This window comes from Trichogramma pretiosum, unplaced genomic scaffold (assembly GCF_000599845.2).
Source record: "Trichogramma pretiosum strain Unisexual culture from Peru unplaced genomic scaffold, Tpre_2.0 scaffold13, whole genome shotgun sequence".
Lineage (NCBI taxonomy): Eukaryota > Metazoa > Arthropoda > Insecta > Hymenoptera > Trichogrammatidae > Trichogramma > Trichogramma pretiosum.
The window spans coordinates 160,942-187,804 of NW_019641606.1; the positions used below are offsets into that span (position 1 = coordinate 160,942).

The 26,863-nt window shown below is 46.7% G+C and overlaps 2 protein-coding genes across 5 annotated transcripts; one reads left to right on the forward strand and one right to left on the reverse strand.

The window, feature by feature from the left end:
• The first annotated feature begins 1,806 nt into the window (after window positions 1–1,806).
• On the forward strand, window positions 1,807–21,936 carry LOC106652091. Of its 2 annotated transcripts, none has more exons than XM_014370837.2 (17): window positions 1,807–2,096; window positions 2,666–2,710; window positions 2,786–4,281; window positions 4,816–5,125; window positions 5,193–6,003; window positions 9,821–10,325; window positions 10,399–12,651; window positions 12,713–12,997; window positions 13,088–13,711; window positions 13,788–13,994; window positions 14,073–14,228; window positions 14,299–15,791; window positions 15,884–18,786; window positions 19,395–19,612; window positions 19,693–20,745; window positions 21,012–21,458; window positions 21,526–21,936. In XM_014370837.2, exons 1-17 carry the CDS (start codon window positions 2,033–2,035, stop codon window positions 21,598–21,600), a joined length of 12,945 nt encoding a protein of 4,314 aa, XP_014226323.1. In that variant the 5' UTR covers window positions 1,807–2,032; the 3' UTR covers window positions 21,601–21,936. The 2 variants fall into 2 exon arrangements, with proteins under 2 accessions (XP_014226323.1, XP_014226324.1); XM_014370838.2 differs by having other exon boundaries at window positions 9,821–10,319.
• On the reverse strand, window positions 21,898–26,742 carry LOC106652094 (TBC1 domain family member 22B-like). 3 transcript variants are annotated; one of them, XM_014370843.2, is made up of 9 exons: window positions 26,571–26,742; window positions 26,023–26,398; window positions 25,070–25,235; window positions 24,488–24,999; window positions 24,275–24,405; window positions 23,937–24,191; window positions 23,622–23,871; window positions 23,330–23,553; window positions 21,898–23,249 (listed from the first exon to the last, which is right to left on the reverse strand). In XM_014370843.2, exons 3-9 carry the CDS (start codon window positions 25,147–25,149, stop codon window positions 23,109–23,111), a joined length of 1,593 nt encoding a protein of 530 aa, XP_014226329.1. In that variant the 5' UTR covers window positions 25,150–25,235; window positions 26,023–26,398; window positions 26,571–26,742; the 3' UTR covers window positions 21,898–23,108. The 3 variants fall into 3 exon arrangements, with proteins under 3 accessions (XP_014226329.1, XP_014226327.1, XP_014226330.1); XM_014370841.2 differs by having other exon boundaries at window positions 26,023–26,742; XM_014370844.2 differs by lacking the exons at window positions 26,023–26,398; window positions 26,571–26,742 and adding an exon at window positions 25,786–25,880.
• Window positions 26,743–26,863: the final 121 nt, after the last annotated feature.

The following is a 26,863-nucleotide window of genomic DNA, read 5'->3' on the forward strand; positions in this document are numbered from 1 at the left end:
AAAGGACAGTCCATGAGGGTCGCAAAGATTTTCAATGCAACAGTTGCGAGAAGAAATTTGGACATAAACGGCTGTTGCTCTCTCACCAAAAGACAACTCATGAAGGTCGCAAAGATTACACATGCGACAAGTGCGATAAGAAATTTGGACGCAAATGGACTTTGCTGTTGCACCAAAAGACAGTACACGATGGTGCTAGAGATTTCGCATGCGACAAGTGTGAGAGGAAATTTGGAATTAGAGCAGATTTGTTTCGACACCAAAGGACGGTACACGAAGGTCGCAAAGATTTTGCATGCGACAAGTGTGACAAGAAATTTAGACATAAATCGAATTTGTTTAAGCATCAAAAGACAGTTCACGATGGTCACAAAGATTATGCATGCGACAAGTGCCCTTCGAGTTGATCGATCGCGCGCTAGTGCTAAATATTTCGATAACTTTGCTGATGGACCGATTATTTCTTCCAAGACAAATGCATTAAAACCTAAAGATGTTTTCTTATATAATTGTTATCCTTTTATGAGTACTTCTATCAATCCAAAATCTTATTTTAAAACTCTTCGAATTGACGAAAATTTGCCTAGGAACGACACTTTTTCTAATTCATCTCTGATACTATTCAATCATATTATTCGAGGAATGAAGATACACACATACGCTCTACTCTCGAAGCTCGATTCAATCATTTCGCTCAAACTCGGAGTTTCATGTTATAATTTCGCTGTCGAAAGAAAAAAAGATCGCCACATTACAATCGCGAAAAAAATTTATCTCGCCGCTATTATACGCGCGCGACGATATTTTCATCGTAAAGAAGTCGGGCCGCTGTATTCATTGAAGCGAGATAGGGGTCATCTTGCTTGTTGATACTAGTATGTACGCGAAAACTAATCGAGCAGACGGCGGTGGCACGTATGCACACACACACACACACACACACACGAGACCGTAAGATACTCGCGAAAAAATAAATCGCGAATCTCTCTTGAATCATTCACAGTCAATGCGGGAAAAGCTCCGGTCTAATTTCATTCATACTTTTTCACGAGCAACGAATCGAGAAAAATATGTACAAAAAAAATATAAATACGGATAAGCGCGGAATCGCGAAGCGGAATAATATTTTTTTTCGTGTACTTTGGGAAAATCCATGTACAGTCTGCGCCAGCTCATAGACCCATGTCGATGACAGACGGTTAACACGTGTTTATATTTAAAGATACGCCGCTCGACATATGTGCCACCGGTATACCCACTTCTTTGTGCCCTATATATCCTACGATATACTTATATACGTCGATGAAAGAGTACAGGCTCGCGAGCGGATCATTGGCGTATACTTGCGCGTTGAAAAATACGTATACGTACTCCGGCTTGAATGGAGTTTTTAGATTACGATTCGTCGTACAAGAAGGCAAAATCACACATACGACGAATCAGCGCTATGTAGTATTAATGTAAAAAACGTGCTGGCCTTTGCCAAAGCTGCTATTGCCGCTGCTATTGCTGCTCTTTTATCTAATCTCATTTTGACGGAGTTGCGGAGACCTTTCCCGACCCCTTGGCGGGGCGGCTGCGCGAGAGAATCGAATCATCGTCGTCGTCGTCGTCTTCGGGCATCTGCATGTGGTATATCATAGAGGCACGAGGCACGACTCTCTTTACCATCTCTCTCTCGCTCGCTTCTTTCTTTCCTCGAACATCTCCGGATGCTGCGTCGCGCGTAAGGCAAGCAGTGGCGACGGCATAGAGCCAACTAATTGGCGGAGCTGGGAGAAAAACCAGTCGCTTCCGAGGCCTCGATGCACCAAGAGCCCGAAACACAGAACTTGGAAATTTAAGTGAGAGAAATTTAAGAAAACGAAGTAGTAAATCGATCAAGCGATAAAGGATTTGTTGTTTTTAATATTAAATCGTTCAGTCGATCGATCCAGCCGAGGTAATGCTGGCGTGGATCGACGTTTTTCCATTGCTTCAGTGATACGAGAGTTCCGTGATAAAAGTGCGCGATCTCTCGTTACGAATTACGATGGGGTCGATCCCGTTGCTAATTTTGGGGCTGCTGGCATTAACGATCTCGTATTCAAATGCAGGTGAGCACATCGCATCCTATAGTACAAAAAATATCGGTGTATTTTAATTTTTTTTCTGCGCGTTTCTTTTATGCAGAAACTCTGTGATTTTTTTTACAACGATCGGCATTTCACACACGAATTTTCATCTTTCAGATTTGATTTTTGTATATTATTAGACCGTTTATCGGTTGCCGTCGCGTACTTTGTTCGCACGTTGCATCTGCGCTCGAAGACAGATGCGATAGCGGCCCGTGAATTTTTTCATTACATCCGTTTTCTTTTTCTCTATAAGTGGCTGGTAAACAAGTTCATTGAAATTTTCCATTAGAAAAATGATCGATTTTGACTATTCTCTCTTAATACATCAAATCGTTAGCTCGGATTGCGGAAAAAGTTGCAATTTTAATGCTCGGATCGAATACAACTATATATCGCGTAGAAATTAAAACATGTCTCGCGTATATCAGTGCGCAGATAAAATTAAAAAATTATCGTATCTCAAGTCTGAAGCAACGAGTGTCGATCTTCTAAACGCTTATAATTTCACGAGATAAATTCACACGCAATAATAAATATTCGTTTTACAGAGATCGTTAAGGACCCAACGCTATGCGGCCGATTAAAATGTCAAGGTCAGTGTCTGTCATAATTCGTTGAAAAATATTTTCCAAGGAAATATCTTAGGCGTTAATTTCTTACACCCACAGTAGCGGACGATCCGAAATTCAAGTACCAGGACAAGCTCTTCTACCAGTACCGCTACCGAGTGGACGTCGGCGCGAATCTGGGCGAGGCCGTGCGCGCCAAGAACGAGTCGCGCATGTACATCGACGCGGACGTGACGCTGCGCTTCCTCACGCCCTGCGACGGCCAGCTACGCTTCGCCAACGTCAGCATCAGTCACGATCGTCGCCTCTATCAGCCGGACTTCCCGGACCGAGCCGGGGCCGAGTTCAAGGCCGGCCTGGAGCGTCACGCGCTCCGATTCGCCTTCCACGACGGCCTGGTGCGCGAGCTGTGTCCCGAGCCGCGCGACGAGCCCTGGGCGCTCAACGTGCGCCGGGGCGTGCTGTCGATGCTGCAGAACACGATGCTGCGCTTCGACGTGGACAGGCGACACGAGGAGCTGGACGTGCACGGCGTCTGCGAGACCAGCTACAGACTGCACGAGGCGCGACGCACCAGCTTGGTCTTACGTAAAAGTAAGAGTCTGGCCACTTGTCGACAGGCCGGCAAGCACCTGTCGCTGGTGCAGTCGCACGCCTATCGCAGCCCGCTGGCTCGGGTTCACGCGCTGCGTCAGCCGTTGGTGGCCTCGAGCAGCGAGTGCGACATCACCATCGATCACAACGTCTACCAGCGGGTGAGCTGCGTGGATCGGCATCGGTTGAGGCCTCTGGCCAACGGAGATGGCACGGCTGGAGCTCGTACCGAGGTACTCGCCACGCTGGACCTCGTCGCCGAGACAGCGAGCGATCCTTTCGCCGGCCTGGCTCCGATCGACGACAACGACCAAGACGGCCAACTCGCGCCGTCCGACGAGCCCAGCAACAGGTCGTCCGCTTCCGGCTCCGGTAGCAGCGGCACAGCCCCAGCGATCATCGGCCGCCGCACGAGTCTCCTCTACGATCACGGCCGCTCGAGCCGCACCATCTACGGCGAACTGCGAGCATCTCGCGACCTCCTCAAGACCATGTGCGTGCTGGGCACGCCCCAAGAGCTGCGCGATCGCTTCTCCGAGACGTTCACGCGTTTCGTCCACTCGGCCCGTATGCTCGACTATCAGGGCCTGTCGCAGCTCTATCAGCGCTCGTCGGGCATCTGCAAGACGGGCAAGAAGCACATCGTCAACGCCCTGCCGTTCATCGGCAGCAACGCCGCCGTGGCCCTCATGAAGGACCTCATCGTGAAGAAGCAGGTGAGCAAGGACAAGATCGACTACTGGATCACGGCCATCACCCTGATACCGAGGCCGGATCGCCAGACGATTCTGGCGCTGGCGCCGCTGCTGGAGCATCGGGCCAAGATACCGCAGGTGCAGTTCGTGCTCAGCTACTCGGCGGTCATACACTCTTACTGCTCGAATCACGAGCCCCGGGAGTGTCTCGATTTCGAGCCGGTCAAGAAGTTCATGAGGTTCGTGGAGGACAACGTCGAGAAGGGATGCAGACCGCGAGCCTACGCGAGAGCCGACGTCAAGCAGGTGAGCTGATCGAGCGTTCAGCCAATGCGCCTAATTACATACGTGAAATGTATAAATTCGACAGGTTTACGTTTTATATAGTAAATATTATATAGTAATAATGCTGTTATTCTCTATATGAAACCGTACTCTTATATATTTATTTTTACTTTGCCACTTGCGGATTCACGAATTACGGTGCACGCCATCTGGTGCTGAGGGTTTTAATTAGTATCTTCGTATTGGTTGAAATCTGCGTTTACGAAGCAAATCTCTTTTAGACCGGAGGATAGTAAGAGATTATAATATGTCCTGATTTTGAACTTATGCTCTTGAAAATTCTAAAAGATACATTGATGAAAATTAACAATCAACTGTGGTCTATTTAAAACTGCAGCATAATAATTTTCCGATGTAAAAATTTATTTATAAATAAAATTACGAGTTACAGAGATTTTTTTTAATAAATTAGAAAAATTCATGAATTAGAGACTTTGAAATTAAAAAGGCTTTAATTAAAATACAAAAAATTATACAATTTATCTACCCGGCCAGACGTTGGAAGCTCTGAAGGCCATCGGCAACGCCGGCGTCGAGACGGAGACGCTGTCGCGCAAGCTGCGCCAGTGTATCAGCGACGAGAGCGGCTTCATACCGATGGAGGTGAAGATCGCCGCCGTGGAGGCTCATCGTCGTCTGCCCTCGTGCGAAAAGTCGAGGGATCAGTTCTTCCTGGCGAACTATCGAAACTTCACCGTCGACGCGGAGCTGCGTATCGCGTCGTATCTGCAGGTGATGCGCTGTCCCGACTACAACGTCATCAAGATCATACGACACACGTTGGAAGAGGAGGAAGTCAATCAAGGTAGGGCTTGATATTTTATAGATAATCGAGCTAATTAAACCGACTGAAAATTTGCATCCATACGCAGTGGGCTCGTTCGTCTGGAGCCACCTGAAAAACCAGCTGACCTCCTCGTCGCCCAGCCGCATCGAGATCCAGAGTCTGCTCACGGATCGCGACCTCGGCAACAAGTTCAACAGCGACCTGCGCAAGTTCTCGCGCAGCTACGAGTCCTCTTTCTTCTCCGAGGAGTACAACTTCGGCGCCAATCAGCAGACCAACCTCGTGTTCTCGCCCAAGTCCTACGTGCCGCGCACCGTCAACTTCAATCTCACCGTGGACCTCTTCGGCGAGTCCGTGAATCTGTTCGAGGTCGGCATGCGCGCCGAGGGCCTGGAATTCTACGCGGAGAGCCTCTTCGGGCCCAAGGGTCCGTTCAGCGGCGTCAAGGTGGCCGATCACTTCAGGCAGTTCGTGCGTCAGTTCCGCGACGCCAAGCCCGAGGACGACGGCCGCGAGTACTGGAAGAAGGTCAAGGCTCTGCCGAACGTGATCGACAACGACTTCGATCAGCCGCGCGTCAGCCTCAGCTACAAGATCTTCGGCAACGAGCTCAAGTTCGTCATGCTCGAGACCGACGAGGAGATACGCACGACCCTGGCGAGTCTCAATCCTTGGGAAAAGATCAAGCAGATATTGTCGGGCAAGGAGATAGTTCACTACGAGAATTACGCCATGTTCCTGGACTCGTCTTACGTACTGCCGACCACCGCGGGTTTGCCGGTGAGGCTCGATATAGCTGGTTCCGCTGCCTGTAATATCAAGCTCTCGGGTATTTTGAACAGTCAGAAATTTATGAGCGATGGAGAGCTCGAGATCAACGGTAACATCATGCCGAGGTTGGTATTAACTTGCAATTAAGAATGTGATTCATTTTTATTCAACGATTTATTGGTTTTCTTAAAATCTAAACATTGTTTTTACATAATGATATTATTACAAATTTTCAAATTAATCTTTTGAAAAAGTACATTAAATGTTACACATTTGTTGAGTGATGCGCTGCATCATCGTTTCATCTGAAAATTTTCCATAAACGTCTCAAGCGCGAGATAGATGTAGAACTTAAAACTACCCATCTCTATAAATTACTTTTAGCATTTATCAATCACTCGTTCGACGCCAATGTGCTTACAACGCCTACCTATGCATACGATTCATGTGATATCTGAGATTATTCCTATCCGGGATCTTCTTTCCGCAAATATTACACTCGTACCTGACGCCGTTGTGCCAGCCATCGATGTGGTTTCGCAGATAATCCTTCCTTCGATATTGCTTTTTGCAAATATCGCACTTGTGCCAGACACCCTTGTGTCTGCTGTTCCTGTGGTGTCCCAGACTGCTCGTGTAGAGGAACGTCTTTCCGCACGCACGGCACGGATGCAGCGCGTGCGTATTACCGTGCACCACGCCCATGTGGTTCTTGAGACTTCTCTTCTGCGTGAAGGTCCGCTGGCATATGTCGCAGGTGCACCTGTAACCGCTGTGCACCGAGTGCACGTGAACTCGGAGATTATTCTTGTCCGAGAACTTGTTGCCGCACACGTTGCACGGGTGTTTGATTTTGCTGTGAATCGTATTGACGTGATTTCTCAGAGTATTCTTGGTCGAGAATTTCTTTCGGCAAATGTCGCACGTTTGCGTGACTCCGCTGTGCCTGTACTTCGCGTGGGCCAGCAGAGTACATCTGTAGAAAAATACCTTTCCGCGTGTGTCGCATGGATTTTTTTACACCATTGTGGGCGGCATCGATGTGGATCTTCAGTGACCTTTTACTCGTGAATATCTTTTTGCACAGGTCGCAGGGATATTTGACACCGATATGCGCCACCTCGATGTGGGTTTTCAGATAAGACTTCGTTCTGAACGACTTTTCGCACTCGTCGCACGTGAACTTGGCGCCGTCCACGTGAACTTTATCGATGTGAACCTTGAGACTGCCCTTGGCCGAAAATTTCTTTCCGCACATGTCGCACACGTGCTCGACGTGATTCCTCAGAGTAGCCGATTGCGCAAATTTCTTGCCGCAAATGTGGCACGCGTGTTTGATATTCTGGTGCAACGATCGCACGTGCCTGGCGACGTGAGCCTTCTGCACGAACGTCTTGCCGCACGTGGGCGCGACGCCGGACCTGTGCACCTCGTCGATGTGAGCTCGAAGATTGGACTTTTGCGCGTACGTCTTTCGGCAGATATGGCACGCGTAACTGACGCCGTTGTGCGCCGCGTCAGCGTGAATCTTCGGACTGGTTCTCGTCGAGAATTTTTTCCCGCAAACTTCGCACGCGTGGCTGACGTTGCCGTGCCTCGTCTCGATGTGCATTTTAAGGTTGCCCTTTTGCGCGAACGACTTTCCGCAGATGTCGCATGCGTGGCTGACGCCTTTGTGCACCGTATCGACGTGAATTTTCAGATAATGCTTTCGCGCGAACGTTTTCCCGCAAATGTCGCACGGGTAGCTGAAATCTTTATGCTTTGCATCGATGTGTTCTTCAAGACCGCCTCTGTACTGGAACGTCTTTCCGCATGTATCGCATGCGTATTTTATACCGTTGTGCACCGAATCCATATGCATTTGAAGCTGGACTTTTTTGATGCATATCTTTCCGCAAACGGTACATCTGTATTTGATACCGACGTGAATCGAATCCATGTGAGTTTTGAGATTGGTCTTCGTCGAGAATTTCTTTCCGCATACGTCGCACGTATGCTTGATTTTTTGTGTGTATAATTATGCGCCCTTAAGATGTGGGCTTCAAGATTATTTTTCAGTGAAAATGTCTTGGTGCACAAACCACACGAGTAGACAAGAGAATGATGTACTATTTTGACATGCTTATTTAGATTACTCTTTCTTGAAAAGTTTCTTCCGCATATTTCACATTGTGTGTTGTTAAACTTTTTCGTGATTCTTCTACTTTTATTCTTTTTATCGATATTCGATTTTTTAACGTCACCAACAAATTCCTGTTTCACTCTCGCTGTGGTTTCGATTATGTCTTGAGTTTTGGAACTGTCGCTAACTTTAAAATTTCGCAAGTGATCTTTTGAACGATTGTCAATTTTTTTAAGTGATGGCAATTCCACTTTGAGTTTCACGTCTTCGCATTGAAAAACTATTTCCATATCGCTATCGTTTTCACTGTCTAAATTCAATTCCCATTCTTCTGCATAGTCGCCAAGAATTTCTTCTTTCACTTTTTTCATCGTTTCAGTTTTTATTATTTTTTTAATTTCTTCACCAGCACTTTTTTTAATATTCCACAAGGAATTTTTAGAATCATCGTCATTTTTTTTAACTACTGACAAATCCACTTTGGGTTTGACGTCTCTACACCCATAAACTATTTCCATATCCTCATTGTATTCACAGTCAGAACTCAAATTTAATTCTTCTGAAACGTCATAGAAAAATTCCTGTTTCACTTCTGCTTTGGGTTCACGTTTAATCACGTTTTGAGTTTTATAATCATCGTTATCTTTCTTAATCTGCAAATGATTTTTAGAATCCTCGTAAATTTGCTTAACTGCCGATGAATTAATTTTGATCTTGACGTCTTGACATTCAAAAACTATTTTCATTTCCTCATCAGATACACTTTCGAGTTTAATGTCACTTTTTCGATCGGTATGAGCCTGTAAAAAACATCAAAGTATTATGAGAATTTTCATTGCAAAATAACTATGACATCTGTAAAAGTAATTACCAACACTTACGGAATTTTCTCGTGGAAATGATAAGAGTTGGACGTTTTTGAGATCGAGTTTTTCGTCAATCATTTCACCGTCATTTTTAAAAAACGATGCATAGCTATGCTCCTCTTTCACTCTGAAATAATTCCAAAAAGATCAATTATTTTATTGCAATATTTTTAATAATTTTCATTCTGATAAAATCAAAATTACCTGACAGCACAGTTCAATAAATCAGTGTATTCCATCTTTCTCACTTTCGTAAACGATTGATCTTTCTGTGTTGATCGAGCAAAGTGCGCGAGAAAACTGACGAAGAGCATTGAACTGTTTTCGTTCTAATGTTTACGTTGCGCGTGGTATGCAACGACCTCGTTGTGTGTTGCCAGGCATATATGATATATACTTATATTAAAGACGATACGCTTTACGCAGAACTGCGAACGAATCATAATTAAGTCATTTCATTTATATCATTGTAGAAATTACATCGTGTACCTCAAGTCGAAAAAGCAAATATTTTTCAATCGATAATTAATTGAAAAAAGTATTCTATGGTGTGCTAAGTGCACTGAGATAGAGCTAGAAAATGACCTCAATACGAGATAAAGTATATATATAAGATATCAGATTAAAAATAGTGTCAAATGACTCAAATATTTTGGAAGCAAATAAATTTTTAAATAACAAAATTAAATTCTGATCGTATAAGATTCCGTTCTTATGTTTGCTCGTGAGCGTATAATCATTCAATAATTAACATTGGTGATATAATAATACACAAAAATAATTGAAAATAAAATTATGTTTAACAAAAATATATTATTTGAATTTTGGTGTCAAGTTTTGATCTTACGTAAATAATTAATTTGAAGTTTAGCTGAAATAGGGACATTTACTTTATAAAAAATAAATTGTGTAAGAAGGATATTCAATGGAAGTTCGTGATTGCGCTTGCAGCGTGAGCGTCGACGTCACGGGCAGCATGAAGGTGGACGCCTTCTACAAGAGCGCCGGTCTCAAGCTGAAGAACAGCGTCTACTCGATCGGCGCCGTCGAGGCCGATCTCAAGATCAAGGGCCTCAAGCTCGCGCGACTCAGCTGGAAGATCCCGAACCACAAGATGGAGGTGTTCTCGCTGACGACGGACATCATGCTCGTGACGAGCAACGGAGCCGAGACCAAGGAGCAGCCGATCGGTCTACCGATACCAACGTCGGACAAAGAATCGAGCTCGATGTCCGGTAGAATTATCAAGAACACGACTTGCAGCTGGTCGGCGCTGGACAAACTGGTGGGTCTGAAGCTCTGCGCGGACTATCAGTTCCCGAACGTGACCAAGGACGAGAGCGCCTCGTACTTCCTGCTCAACGGGCCGACGATCTTCAAGCTGTCGCTGATCAAGGCCGACCCGACCGCGGACAGCTACCTGCTCGAGTACAAGTGGAAGCGTACGGTAGTAAGTGTTAGTCGCTCGTGATAATTCATTAATCGCAGCGTGCGGTTTCTTTAAAATTTTGTTTCTGCCTTTCAAACAGAACGAGAGCACGATTCGCGTGGCTTTCGACACTCCGGGCTCGCAGACTGAACGCGAGATAAGCGCCACGTTGTCCTTCGACGCCCTCAACAACAACGTCTTGCTGCTGCTCAAATCCAAGGGCAATTCGCTCATAGCCCAGGGCACTTACAAACGTACCAACGACGAGACGTTCGTCGACATCGGCCTCGACAGCAACGGCACCAAACACTTGGGCGCCAGTGTGGGCTACTCGCGCAAGAAAGCCAAACACGGCTACACTTACTTCCCCAAGGTCTACCTGGCGATCAACAACGAGCGAATCGTCAATCTGTCGGGTGCGATCAGAAGTCAGGACAAGGCCGACTCTGGCTCGCAGTGCGACATCGACCTGCGCTTCGAGACCAAGAATCTGGCTAGTCGAGTGCTCGGCTATGTGGCGAGAACCAACGCCAGTGTCCAGGGCAACGTCAAGATCGACTATCGTTTCCACGCTAATGCAAGGGACGAAGTGTTGCAGACCGAGTTCTCGCTGATCAATCGCTCCACCAAACAAGTCACCTACAAGTCCGCAGATATGAAGCTCCACTCGACGGCTTATCCCCAGCTGAACGTCGTCGCCGGGCTCAGATATCAACACGCGCTGGGTCAGGTCGAGCTGCAGCTCGAGGTCAATACCAGTCCGCATCTGCACAATCCGGACAGGCACAAGCTCGTGGCGGAGTTCGTCGCCGCGTACTCCAAGCCGTACTTCCAAACGGACGGAGCTAACGTCAGTGCCCACGTGGCCATTAGAAAACCGGTTCAGGACATCGACATCAAGGTGGGAGTGGACTATCGCTCGGTCGGGCCCGAGTCCAAGACCGTATTTTTGGTGCGCTACGCGCCCAACAAGGAGATCACCCTCGCCGTGGACATCGTCATGCCCAGAGGCACTCTGCTCGTCGTCGACGGCCGCGCCAATCTCACCGTGCCCAATTTCAACTCGATGCTGCTGAGCGCCAAGATCAACGAGCGAGCGAGAAACGAGTACGAGCTCGATTTCGCCGGCACCTGGTTCAGCGGTCACAATCTCTCGGCCAAGGGCAGCTATTACGATCGCTCGACGGCCTCGGTGACGAATCACGATCTCAAGATGCTGCTGAGATCGCCGAGCTTCGCCAAGGACGTGCTCGTCACCTGTCAGCTGTACCGCGACGTGGCGGATCTGAGACTGGGCCTGGACGTCGAGCAGATCGACATGGACAGGTACGCCCTGGCGCTGAATCACACGAGCCTGACCGCCCGACACTTCCGCACGTTCCTCGAGGCTCGCTACAAGAACAGCACGTACTCGATGTCGGCGGAGGTGGATACTCAGCGCGAGGCCAATGTCAAGCTGCACCTGCACAAGTGGAGAGACGTACATCTCACCGCGGTGGGTATTAACGAAGAGTCGAGGAAGGAGGCCGGTCTCGAGATCAAGTGGGACGCGGCTCGAGATCCCAACCTCAAGTTCTTGACTAATTTCCATTTGAGCCGGTTCTCGAGCTTGGATCGGGGCCGTAACTTGAGCGCCGTCATGCGGATCTCCTATCCAGGACGTAGTCTGGTTGGCTCGTGTTTATTGGCCCAGCGGCCTAGAAACAATTACGTCCTCGACACGATCCTCGAGTGGAACGTCGATCGAGCGATACGATTCAGCCTCGACACGGACTTGGACAATCGCGACTCCAACAAGATCCTCAAACTCGAGTCTCAGCTTTTGACGCCGTTCGAGAACTGGAAGAAGACCTCGCTGAACGGCAAGTATCTGCAGACCGAGCAAGACCTCGAGGCAAGCGGCAGCATCTACTGGCAGGACTCGCAGCACGTGATATTCGACGTGACCGGCCAAGCCCGCAGAGCCAAGGACAATCTAACTTCGGAATATAGCGCTAATGCGGGACTATTGAGTACCGTCCACGCCATCCAGTGCGTCACGGTGAATCTGACGCACGTCCACGTGCACGGTCGTAGCGCCGATTCGAGACTGCTGATCAAGTATCATCCGGACAAGGTGATCGACGCGAGGAGCGTTTGGCTGATCGACAGTCACGGAAGCGACGATTCGTTCAACGTGACGGGAAATCTGCAGCTGACGTCGCCCGTGGTGAATTACAAGAAGGGAGAGTTGAAGTGTCATCTGAGCTCGAGGCCCAACTGGCGCTTCTACGGAGCGGCTAATCTCGAGTTGGATAAGAGGAAGTATACCGGACATTTGGTCGGCGATTTAGCCAGATTGAAGGAATCCATGGTAAGTGGTTTTTTTTCCCCCTTTCATCTTTCAATAGAAAATTTAAATTCATCCGTCACAGGTTCAATTAAACGTGACGACGCCGTTCGAGAAATACTCGTTCGTCCGAGCTCGCTTCGGACTGTCCGAGAGAAACAGGCATGTGGTGGCGGAGGTAGCCACCCCGGCTGGACCGCTGGGCATCGAAGGTATCTGCCAGCTGTTCACCAGCAGCTACGATTTCAACGTGAAGCTGCTGGTCGCGACTCCGATCGATGTGCTGCAGCAGGCTCTGCTCGTAGCCAAGCTCAATCAAAGAGAGGCCGATTTCCGAATCGCTTACAATGACATAACTGCTGGTTTCCAGGTGCGTAATATAACGTTTACGATAAATAGTTGGATTCGCACGAAGAAATCCAGTATCAAAATCCATTTTCATACTTGATTTTATTTCCAGGGTGTTTGGTTCTATCACAACATAACGAGTTTCCACTACAGCTACATCCTGTACACACCGTTACAAGGATTCGACGAAATTGGCATAATAACCAAACTGGTGGTCGAGCAAAAGGAACCATCCGGAATGATCGACGTCGACACGGAATTCTCGCTGCGCGTCGTCGAGCTCAAGGCCGGAATCAAGGCGCACGCGGGACCGAAACCGCTCCCACCCGTGGCCATTCCCAGCAAGCCGGACTTGAGCAAGGTGACGAACACCGAAGAGGACAATCAGGAGACGTACGACTTCAGCGACGAGTTCGACTCCAGTTTCTCCTGGAAAGGCGATCTGGACATCGACCTGGTGATCGTCGAGACGCTCTCCGCGTCGGTCGACTACGAACGCGATGGTGCGCTGGACAAGGTGTTGGCCATAGTGAAATTACCAGTCGGTAATATCGTTCTCGAGGATCGATTCACTCTCGAGGACTTTTTTCACATCAAGAACGAATTGAGCATCGACACTCCGTTCCCCAGCGCATCAGAAATAGTGTCGCTGTACAATTTGGACCTTGATATTGACAAATCCGAGTATTTGATGGATCTGAGCTTCAACATCAGAAATTATTCCACCTGGATCGAGGTATACACTTTTTTTAATTTAAAAATTTCAATTATACAAGAAAAAAAATAATGCTAATCGTTACTTCTTGTCATAGAGCGGATTCAACATTAATTACACATCGCGAAACTCCGAGGACAGCGAACAACAGATTCACATGTTGAAGTTTGACATGAAGACTCCGCTACGTTTCTTGCTGTTCCTGAAATCCAACTCCGTCATTGAGATCGATGAAAATCTGTACAAAGCTAACGTGTCGATGCGTTCCGTAGAGAGTTTGGTGGATTTCCTTGGATCCGTCGAGGTGTGTACACATTTTTTTTCAACTATTTTCTATCTACAGTCATTTATCTTTTTTTATATTGTATTTTTCGATTTACAGCTTGATACACATTATTTGGACGTCAATGTCGAGGCCAAGTTGGACAGTCCCATAATGAGCCTAGCGAAAACGAAATTCAACGCCAAAAAAGATTTCACAGACAAAGAGAAGCACATTGAGATAATACTAGATGTTTTCGAACCAACTGTAAAAAATGTAAGTTACTCGATAAAAAATATATAAGTAAAATTCAATCAAATTATAATCAATGAAAATCCCTTTTCAGAGTAAATTTGCCGTCAGTTGGCTCATCGACGACGGACCAGAAATGAAAGGATCAATCTTCATAAACACTTGGATCGAGCCCATAATCAACGTCGAAGCCGAGGTAGATTTCAACAATAACTTACTTACCGAAAATTCTGCGGACCTCGTGGCTCGTTTGAGCCATCACAAAAATCAAGAATACAAGCTCACCGGTCGCTTGAAGGATAATAAAGTAGACGCCGAAATAGACACGACTGGCAAGCGATACGTCTTCAACGGAGACTTGAAAACCATAAGCACCGGCTTGTTCGAGCTGGTCGGAACATTGAAAAACTTGGACACGGATGAAGTTTACGACGTCGTGGGTCCGATAAAATACGAGAACGACGCTTTCTCTTCGGTCGACCTGACCATCAGCTCGAAAGCCGCGGGCTCGACTCAGCAGCCGACGAAGCTGAGCTTGAACAGGGAAAAGTACGGAATCAGCTTCACCTCGGAGAGCCACAGGATCAACAGCAGCTTGAAGATGAACTTGGTCAATCCTTACAACTGGGACGTGCGCGTGGCGGTGGCACCCGTCGACGCCGGGTCCTACGACCTAGTCACCTTCATGAACGTCCAGGTGAACGGCAACACGACGCTGTACGTCGAGGCCGAGACGCCCTGGCCCGAGCTCGCGAAATTAGTGTTGGACGGCAATCTGCTGCTGGACAATCGGACCGGCTACGTTCGAGTGGCTCACAGGTTGAATCACGAGGTCGGCCGCTGTCAATTCGCCTGGCGACTGTTCTACATGAGCGACATGTTCGCGCAGATCTCGGCGGGTCGCGAGCTCGACGGCAGCGACAGAAACAAGGACGTGGTCGCGACGGTGTTCTACGCCAATCCCCAGCGCGCCTTCAAGCACGTGGAGACCGGCTTCGACATCGACGTCGACAAGGAGCAGTGGCGATTCGGTACCAAGGTGTCGGTGGGTGCACAGGACCAGAGCAACGTCGACGCGCTGCTGACCATTAGGCTGCCTCCGCCGGACGCGGATACGCACAATTTGATACTGAGTTATCACGTGCGCGACGAGTTCAAGGATCTCGACTACGTCGTGGGCTACAAGAGCGACGTGGCTCGGTCGAATTACGCGTCCGACGGTTCGCTGAAGATGTCGGCCAACGACGTGGACGGTCACCTGAGACTCGCTTGGGGAACTCGGATCAACGAGACCCTCAACAACGTCTTCAACGTGACCTTCGACAGCAAGACCATCGACTTGAAGTACTCGCTCTTCACGCCGCTCTACGAGCAAGAGGAGACGCTCGTGCTGCTCGCGGGATACGACAGCAGGGACGAGGATCGCACGCTGCTGAGGACCGACATCAATTATCCCGGCCAGAAACGCATTGGATCGGCCAAGCTTTTCTACGAGAGCTTGATCAACATCAACGGTACGCTCAACGCCTCGACGTCGTTCCCGCATCTGTCGGAAATCGGCTGCGAATTCGTCATCGTGACGACTCTGTAAGTATATTTCTGTAAAAGATGCTATATTTCCACGATCGACCATCATTTTTAGAGTCTCGAATTAATTTGCCATTACTTTACTTTTACAGAAAAGAAAACAAGCGCTTCGTTCAGCTATCCTGGCCCAATAACACGGCGCTCGTCGACTCGTTCTACGCCTACAACAGCGAGCGCCTCGACTCGAATCTCGACGGCCACCTGCGCGCCGAGGTGCCGCTCAGCACTCGCCACTGCGGCCTCTTCACTTACGGCTACAAGAAACGCCCGCTCCACACCCAGGGCTACTCCGAGTTCGTCTACAACGAGGAAAAAATCATGCAGGGCAGCTACCAGTCCAAGAGCGAGTCTCGCGCGGGCTTCGAGCGCGATCGCATACAGATCGGCATCGAGAACGCCCTCATGCCGCTCGGAATCGTCTATCTCAATGAGTTCGAGTACAGCGCCGGCAATTACGGCACCAACTATCCCACGGTGGAGTTCAAGGAGGTAAACGTCTACCAGCTGAACAACGCGACGGCCTTCAACGTGACGGGCCAGTCGAGGATCCGCACGACGCACACGGGCCAGCGGATCGAGCTGCAGGCCGTGCACTCGAATCGCACGGTCAAGTTCAAGACGGATTACGACGTGCTGCCGGGCGAGTTCGATCAGAACTGCTGGTTCAGCCTGGCCGAGGACGCTTGGATCTCGTATCGCATCAACGTCTTGAACAAGACCACAGAAGACGCGGAGAATCAGTTCATGGTGCTGAGCGTCGTTTATCCCAGGCGTAATTTCACCCTGGACGGTTCGTATTCGATAACGACCTCGGCACTGAACGCCGAAGCCAAACTGATCTGGGACAGCCACATGGACAGAGCGAAAGATCTGGGGCTCGCCTTCGATTGGACCAACTCCACGGAATCGGACAACGAGATCGCTCGGCAGAAAGCTGTACTGAGCTTCAGACATCCTAGCTTCAAGAAGGACGTCAGATTCATCGGTACACTGGCCAGGCGCGATTCGCGCGATCTCCTCAACGTCGGCCTGGTCGTCGACTACTCGGCCCAAGAGGACAAACTCGTGCAACTTCAGGCGGTGATACGCGACGAGAGCGATCTACCCACCGAGCGCAAGTACAGCTACAGAATTCGAGGCGAACACCCGAAGACTCAGCTGAAGCTGGACATGAAGGGCCACGCCCGAAGATACAGATCCGAACTCGCTGAAACGTACAACGACGCCAAGTACAAGCGCAGCTTTCTGCCCGAGGAGTGCGGCATGCTCATGGGCCGAGTGGATCTGAGCAGGAACGAGGTCGAGTTCCGTCGCGAGAGCAACGATCTGGTCAAGTATCTGCAGGCGAGATACTATCCGACCTATCCGCGCTACTCGATCAACGGCAGCGCCGTCAACGGGCACGAGCTCAACGCCACCGCGGATTTCTTCATCGATTTCGACGACAAGATGACCAAGATGATGGTGAATTACACGCCCGACGCCGTCGAGAGTCTGAGGATGTACGGCAGCATTCCGGACGCGAGAAACGCTCACTTCGACATCTGGCGCACGTACGATCAGGATCTGCAGGTGTCCGACGTCACCTTCTATCTGCGGCTGAATCACTCGAGACTGGTGACGTCCAAGATGAAGTGGCGTCCGGAGCTGAAATCCGACGTCGTCAATGCCATAAGGAGCGCTCTGTCGAATTCCTATCAGGAGCTGAGCAAGGACCTGGACTATTGGAGACATTACGTACGCAGCGAAACCGTCAGCGTGATATCCGACATCTGGACCGACGCCCAGGACGAGCTCGAGGACTTTCTCGAGGATCTGAACGAGCTCCGAGTGATCGAGGGCGACTTCGAGAATCTCAAGATCTATCTGAACAAGTCTTACCAGGCCAATGACTTTTACATCAAGGACATAGTGGCCACCGCGATTTACGCCATCGACGAGCTCGCTCTGCGCAGCCACATCCAATCGCTGCCCAACATCATCAACGAGATCTGGGAGATAATGGGCGAATCCGGTCAGGCCGTGCGCGACTCGCTGCTCTGGATCATCGAAACGGTCAAGCAAGCCTATCGGAAGCTGTCGGAGATCGCCGGAGCGATCCTGCGCGGAGACTCGATGAACCAGATCGCCAGCATCGTCGAGAAGATCATCATCAAGTACGACATGTTTGTCAAGGATCTGCACGTCTCCTTCATCAAATACATCGAGCATCTTTACAACAAGATCTATCAGTCGATCGCCCTTCAGTGGCATCGCTTCCTCATGCACATGGAGCCCATCTTCATCCAGCTGGCCCACTACCTGGAGACGGTGACCTGGCGAGCGGTGCAGGAATTCTTCAACTTCCTCTACGATCGCAAGCTCGAGCTCATCACCTCGCCCTACTACGATCACTTCTCCAACTTCACCCAGGACATCGACAAATTTTATCGGGACGTCAAGGCCAACGACATCATCACCAATATACAAAAGTACTCGTCGTCCGTCATACAGTTCCTGAAGGAGCGCTACTTCGCCTTCGTGCCGTTCGGCAAGGAGTTGAAGGACGTCGTCGAGGAGATCTTCAGCGAGCTCCAGGAGCTGCAGAAATTGCCGTCGGTCAAGTACGCCACGGAGAAGCTGGGCCAGTTGCGCGATCGCGCCGTCTACCTCTGGGAGTACTTGGAGGTGCGAGCCAAGCTCGAGACCACCATCCGGCTCGTGCACGCCAAACTCATGGACATCAGCCAAACGGCCCTCCAAGCCGAGAGTCGGTATCGCGAGGCCAAGACCAAATTCGTCTACGACCCCAACAACGGCCTCATGCTGCTCGAGCAGAAGCTGCCCATGTCCTGGCACGCCTTCAATCAGACGCCCGAGTTCCAGGAGATACCCGAGTATCGAGCGCTGGCCGACATGGGATCGTACTTCGCCGCGTCCAACACGACCTTCTGGACGCTGTACTATCAGATCAAGCCGCTCACCGAGCCCACCAACTGGCTGCCACCCTTCAAAGGTAAGCAGCTCGAGGAGGTGTTAGCGGAGCTCGCGGAGTGGGCTCGACATTTAGCCATCGATCTGTTTCACTTAGCTCGTAAAATCCTCTGGAGATGTATCGAGATAGTATTAACATGAAAAGAGAATTGAATTTTTTTTATAATAAACTTTTTTTACTTCACAACACGGAAATCTTTGCGAGTATGGTTTTTTTCTGAGCCCTGTGTAAAATAAACAAAATTGCATCCCCGAATGAAAAGCTACGTTGTAAGAGATAGATTCCACGTAGATTTTTTTTTTTAAGTTCAAAGTTGATATCGACGCTTTTCTCGAAGAGTAAAGCATTTCAATTTAAATTGACATAAAAACGTATAACTCTTTGGGAACGTCCATGTACTTGTAGATTTTCACGTAAAAACAACTGGACTCCCACGTGGAAATCTGTGTGGAAATCTATATCTGGAAATGTGCGAGTATACCAAATTGAAATTTTTTTCAAAGTCCGCGTAGAAATCCACGTCGATATAATACAGATTTTCACATGGAAATGTAGCTGTTTATTTTGAAAAAGCAGTTTACCCAGCCACAAAATCGAAAATAATACATATTGACTCGCGTGTTTTACAGCTCAAGCGATGATAATCGGCGCCCAGCACTTGCGCACCTTCGACGGTCGCCACTTGGACTTTGCGGGATCTTGCTCCTCGTATCTGCTGGCGCGAGACTTTGTCCGCGACTCGTTCGCCTTGCTCATCAAGTACAAGGTGGAATCCGATGGCCGACTGACGCACAGGCTCGTCGTGCTCGTCGGTAGACACGCCGTGGAGCTCGATATATTCAACGACGTGAGTCGATAAAATTTACACGATTAATTAATCATCATGAGTGCCGAGTTCAAAGGAATAATTCGAACGATAACATTTAGAGCGTAAGACTGCTCGGCGAGGACAAGCCGCTGCAGATGCCGATGGAACTGGACAACGGCAGCGTGTTCGTCTACCAAGACGAGAGCCTCGTCAGCGTCGAACGCGCCGACAAGCAGTTGAAGCTCGAGTGCAATCTCAAGTACGAGTTCTGCAATCTCGAGCTGTCGGGCTGGTACTACGGCAAGACCGCGGGTCTCCTCGGCACCATGAACAACGAGCCGAGCGACGACCATCTCGCCTCCACGGGCCGAGTCGAGCGCGGAGCCGTCGGCCGCTTCGCCCAGAGCTGGTCGCTCGATCCCGAGTGCTCCTCGTCCAGCGACGCGGAGAAGGCCCAGGAGAATCTGGCCAGGTCGGCGCCGGTCACCTCGCAGCTGAGCCGCGAGTCCGACTTCTGCCAGCAGCTGTTCGGCAACAAGAGCTCCGAGTTCGGCTCGTGCTTCCCGATCGTGGAGCCGAGCGGCTACCTCGACGTGTGCGCCCGCAGCCTCGACGATCGCGAGGCCTGCGCCGTCGCCATGGCCTACCTGCAGACCTGCATGTTCCACGACACCTACCTGCGCATACCGAATCGCTGCACGACCTGCAGCGAGGCAGGCAGCGGCCTCGAGGTGCCCGAGGGCGAGTTTCGCAAGCTCGGCGCCGACAAGCAGAGCAGCATCGGCGTGCCCCAGTCCGTGGACACGATCTTCATCGTCGAGGCCAAGGAGTGCAATCGCGCCATCGGCCAGAATCGCAGCATCGACCAACTGCTTCAAGCCATCAACAAGGAGCTGCAGGAAGCCGGTATGCGCGACAATCGCTGGTCACTGGTGACCTTCGGTGGCCGGGGCGTGTACGAGAAAGCCCGCAGCCTCGTCGTCGACAACGCCGTCTTCGCCCGGGACGCGGCGCGCTTCGCCGAGTACTTCGAGCGCGTGCCCGTGGCAGAGGGTGGCAGCCAGGACATATTCGAGGCCATCAGGTTCGCCGCGCAGCTATCCTTCAGAGCCGGAGTCGCCAAGACCTTCGTCCTCATGCCTTGCTCCAAATGCGATCCCGATGCTCAGACGGTAAGTTTCGATTAAATCCACGTGGAATCCACTTCAGTACACATAAAATATTTGGATGATCTGGCTGGCTGATTTCCAGCTGAAAATCGATTGAATAATCTAAATAGAAATCCATGTGGAAATCAACTTTCCATGTATAATCTAGGTCAATCCAGGTATATTTTCACCTGAAAATCCGCCTATTTATGTTTAATCGAGCAAGGATTTTGCATTTTGAATCGTCAACTATAATTTTTTTTTTAATAACTTTTTCATTCCACCCGCAGCTCGACTACTCGACGCTGTACCACGCGCTCCAGGAGCGCGGCATCAGCCTGCACATCCTCATGGACGGCGAGTTCCACTTCGACAAGGGCCGACTCAGCAAGATCTTCTACGGTCTGGACGCGCAGCGCAGCTACACGCGCAAGGACGCCCGAGTGCTCAGCGGCGATCCGGAGCTGCGGCGCCAGGTGCGCCTGTCCAAAAGCGCCCTGGGCTACTGCATGCCCCTGGCCCTGGAGACCAACGGCACGATCTTCGCCGGGGCCAAGCTGAGGCAGCGCGAGCGCGCCGGCGCCCTGCGCAAGTTCTGCGCCGTGTTCGCCAAGAGGCTGGCCCTCACGGCCCGACCCAGTCCCTGCCAGCACTGCGAGTGCATCGCCAACAACGACGGCCTGAGCAAGATGGAGTGCGCGCCCTGCGACTATCCGATGCCCATTACCGTGGATTTCGTAAGTTATTTGCGCAACCTTTTACCCACTGTGTAATTTTGATTTACTCGATGTCTTCTTTATGCAGGAGACTACCGACAACGACGACGATATCTCGACTATGCAAGGCGGTGATTTGGATTACGATCTCGACGAGGATTAAACATCTATAACGCCACCCTTTTAGTACTTGTACAAATGTATCATGTTAAATCTTCTCTCTTTTTTTTGTTTTAATTTTTATCTACTCAATTATAAGAAAAATTTGGAAAAATAACTTTTAACACAAATTTTAAACTATATAATATATCATGAATTTACTCTTACTTTATACAGATTTTATATATGACATCTTCATAGGTTTATTACATTTAGATTCGATTCAGTCTCTGTGATGTAACGCAATCTCTCTCTGCGTTACACAATGTGTTTTTCTCATCATGAGAGTGTCTTGTATTTATTTTTTTTATCATAAATTTTATAAATATTTATAACAATATTTGTTCTTAGAAATTTTTCTCCTGTGTGTGCTTCCACTGTTTTATAGACTGATTAAAAATTCAAACAAAATTACTTTAATTAGTCGTTCGATGATTCGCAGATATCAAATTTCATTAGTTCACAGAGCTTAGTTTTATATTTACAATTTTTCTTTTCATTCTCATTCGATACAAATTCAAATTTTTGAATTCAGCAACAGGCAAGTATATGTACAAATATTTGTCTCGAAAAAGACCATACTTCGTTTTTTTTTTACTTTTGTGCTTACAAGACACTTGTTATATCGTTTTTTACCCTGCACGAAACGAATTTTTTCAATACAGAACTTTCATAGTTGATACACTCTTGGAGGACAATGATTAACTTTATACTGTGTATATAAACTTGACTTAAGATATTTACTTATTAATTCATTATTTATTTACTATTTATGATCTTAATAAAAATATGGACTGAATGTTTTACATGGATCCATACTTATATAATTTTAAATCTTAGTTTTTGATGAAAAAACAAAATATATTATCACACTTCTCGCTGTTTTCATTATTTACAGCCGTTTTGTCAGCGGCAGTTTTTTTTAGTTTAGTAGTAGTAAATTGCTGAGCACAAATAATCGTCACTATGTATAGTGCCGATTCCTTGCGAAATCGACCATACAGATAATGGACCTAAATATAATAATATAGTACAAAAATAATATATCATCTATATTGTTACAAATTTACCAAACATTAGCTTCCCTATGAGATTACAGAAGACCTACCAATATGGTATTTTCTCAAAAATGAAAAACTATTGTAAAAATCTTGGACAATAACGTGTAGTGAACTTATTACGAAAAAATCGTAGACTGTTTTATGTCTATTAAAGCGTTTCGATAGATTCCGTAAATATTTTTTTGTGATTATCAAATTATACCAGAATAAAATTTGTATTAGCAACAGGAAAAATATAAATCTAGCATAATATAATCAGAAAAAGTATCTTTAAGTAAAATTCAACGATAACATCTGTAGAATTTATGACAATTATAGTAATGACAAGTTATCATGCTTTTACTGACTTTGTAAAAAGTAGTACATAATAACTAGACATAGTATTGTCCATTTGGCAACGGTCATAACAATTGTTAACCATAAAAAAAGGTTAACTGTTCTTCATATCTGGTCACCTAGAGTCATGGGCTTGTAAATGATTTGGCGCATCTGCAAAAGTAAACTTTAATTTGTAGGCTTCAGCTACTAGAACATTGATTTCTGAGTCAGACCAGTTCTGTGTAGGTAGATTTTGTAGCATTAACATCAGTCCCTTAAAAAAAATAATAAAAAATAATTACATAATGTAAGACAATTATAGATCAATTTTTTTTGCGTTATCAGGTAACTCACTTGAAAATCTGGTTGAAGAAGTAAATGTTTTCTCCAGCGTAAAAGAAAGGCTGCACACACATATAATTGAAACGATGCAAATTGATCTGATTCAGCTAAATATGTATCCCACAACCTTATAGTGCAGTGTAGAGGCAGTTCTCTAGTTAGTAGATTATTCATCCAACGAAAAGAAAATTGAAGATAATCAATACCATGCTGAGCTAAATGTTGATGGAGGGGAGCTAAAATTTAAGAAAATATTAGTAATTGAATTCAAATGAAGAGCATATCAATGGAAATAATGCAGTACCATCAATTCGCTGTATTAATTCTTTTAATTGATTAACTTTTTGTTGAATTCCTAACTGGGCAAAAATATAGTTATCTTGAATTCCATCAAGAAATTTAGATAAGCACCAAAAACTGTCAGCTTCAATGATATCACGTTGAACTTGCGGTAAAGATGCAACATCATAATTTTCTATGGTCTGCCAGGCTGATGCTGGAATGGCTTCTTGCAAAAACACAAGAAAAAATGGTGTAACCAAATCATTCATACCCTGAAAAATTAAAAATTAAAACCTCATGAAGTTATAAACATTTTTCCATACAAATTTATAAATACCTGAACATATCCTGAAGCTGGATGACGTATAGCCCAAATATACAGTATTCTCTCGAAGATCATTTGTACTGTTGTTTGTTGAAAAAGTGATATGAGAGGTGACATTCTTGGAATGTCAATGTGTATCTGCCGATATGTGTCTTGGAAACCTTCATCTCTTTCAGTATCATAATACTGTCTTACTAAATTCCAATAATCTAAGCGTTTTCTTTCCAAAACATGTTCTCTACGTTCTAAATTTGCTGGAAGATACTCCTGCAATTTGAAATTAAAAATTATTAGATTAAGTTTTTAATTGCACTCAGAAGTCAAATACAAATTAAAGTGTAATTACTTACTGATAATAATCTCCAAGTAACTGAACGTAATTTTGCAGGAACACCGGACCATGATAATTGCCTAAGTTCATCCAAGTTAAGAAGAGAGCTTTCCAATAGTACTTTAAATTTATCAATTTTACTCTCTCCATCTGTTTTCAAAATGTTTACATTAATGAATTTTGAATTAATTGAGCAAAACATGGCAATATCATTGAAAAATTATTAAAATACCTTGTTCTTTGGAAGGTACAAAAAACTTAGAGCCAGAATTAGACTGTCTCAAGGGTTGAGGTCTCCCAGGAAAATGTGTTTGACGCTGATTGCAACTACTTGCTTTTGGTGTTGCATTATTAGTATTATGCACACTTATTTTAGAACTACTAGCATTCACTTCAGCATTTCTGAGATGAAGAGGCTGTACTGCTAATCTTTGTAAGGCTTCTGTTTTCTTTTTTTCTGATATGGTGCACTTGCTGTCACTTTCTTTATTATTAGATTGTGGCAACGTACTTGTTGTACCAGATCGATGATGATTGATGACACTTAAAGCAGCTGATTCGCTTACTTTTTTTGAAATCCTTACATCAGAAACCAAACAAAATTCATCATCTCCTGTATCCCATGCATCGTCTACACTTTCTGCAAAATCTTGAAACGATGTTGGACCTCCTGTGCCTGGAGCTCCAACTGAATTTGAGTTTGCGCTTCCCTTTTCACTTCGTGCATCTTGTTTTAAACTTGGTCTGCAAAAATTATTGAATTGAAAAATGTTGACAGGATCCTTTTTTTAAGTAAGAACAAGTTAGGCATTACCTGCCAGGTATAGCTCTAGAATTCTTTTTCCAAAAAGACTGATAGCCTTGGTGCACTTGATGACGACTTTGATTTTCCATTATAATGAAAATGTATGTTTATTCAATCGGTTGAAGAAAGCACACATATAGTAGAAATTTGTGACAAACTAGCTCTGGAAGGTCAGCTGCACATATGTTCAAAGTAAATTTGATTAATAATCATGATTTATATAAATTTTCAAAGAGGACACACAGTCATTGCGCTCCATGATTTTAATGAGGCATAAATTACACACGAGTGTCAGTTACATAATATTAGACTATTGTTTAACAAAACTTGACATCACAAAAGAATACCAGTTATTTTATATTTTCTACAAAAGGTAAGAACAATGTGATATTCAAGAGATCTCATTTGACGTGAAGATAGTTCGTATCTTTATTTTCTCTTTTGCTGATGCACTCGAGCCGCACGATAAGAAAAAAATAAATAAAATAAACAAAGTGACGAATTATGATTCGACTAGTGGACGCACAGCACAATAATCAACCAACGAAGACACCTTATGTTTACTCGAGGAACCATCTCTCTCTCACTTTATGTGTGTATAATGCGTACGACATGCGTCAAGCCGTGTACATGTACGTAAGAAAAAAAAAAAAAAAGAAACGGAGTCGAGGCAAGTCGGTACGAATCGCGTAAATACCAATCGAGCCAAAAAGGCAATTACATACTTATATGTGTAGAAGAGTGAACGACAACGACGAGGCGACTGCTAATTCTTGTGTGCAGCTAAGTACGAAGCACCGCGCGATGCACTATATGCACAATATACCGCGCGGACAGTACACTTCTCAAGTATGAGAGCTATGTCTCGGGGCGACTATAATTCGGAAGGTAAACATAGTGACCTATACCGTGTGTCTGCTGCGTAGCTGTGTCTTTATAAAATACTTAAAACGACTACTCACCTGATCATCACGCAGGAAAAATTCTTGGCAATGAGTATGAGCTGCTGCTGCTGCTGCTGTTGCTGCATCGAACTGCACGTTTGTAAGATTCGCTGCTGTTGTAACGTAAACACAGCGAGTGTCGCGCGTGTTGCAGGCAGGAGATCATTCGCGTATTACTACACTACTATTACACACACACACACACACACAACACACTGGTACACATCTACTGGGGGGTACAGCAACACAGCACATATTACAGCAGTCGGTGCAGCATTACTAACGACACGGTGAATTTTCTCTTGACTTTCGGAGTTCTGAAATAGGTTAGCGGCGCCTGATGTGTTGGTGCTCTGATTTTTTGATGATGACAGCGCTGCCGAAATCCGAATTCCTATACGACGTGTAAACAAAAAACAAAGATGTGTATAGGGAGCTGTGGTGATGGTGCAGGAGGTAACACCTCTCATGGACTCGCGCGAACTCCCGACTGAATTACGAAGCTTGTTAACGCACGCATCGCGACACACGTTTTTTTCACCCGCGAATCACTTATAGTTACATACCCATGCAGAAATTCTGGTATAGGAACGAAAGTTGCCTATGACATAAGCATTTAACTTTAAATAATATATGGTCTGACACCGATGACAAGTCGTCGTGTTGTTGGGGGATTACGTGGTGATGCGACCGCGCCACGCTCGGAGCTCTATACGACTACTGTTATGTAGTGCTTAGTGTATCGTCGGCCACTACTACTGCAACACCGAAGTAGACTCTATTATAACAACAGATACTGTATAATTTGCGCGACGATACACGAGTGCACGCGTGGCGCGGAGTCTATGATGTGTACACC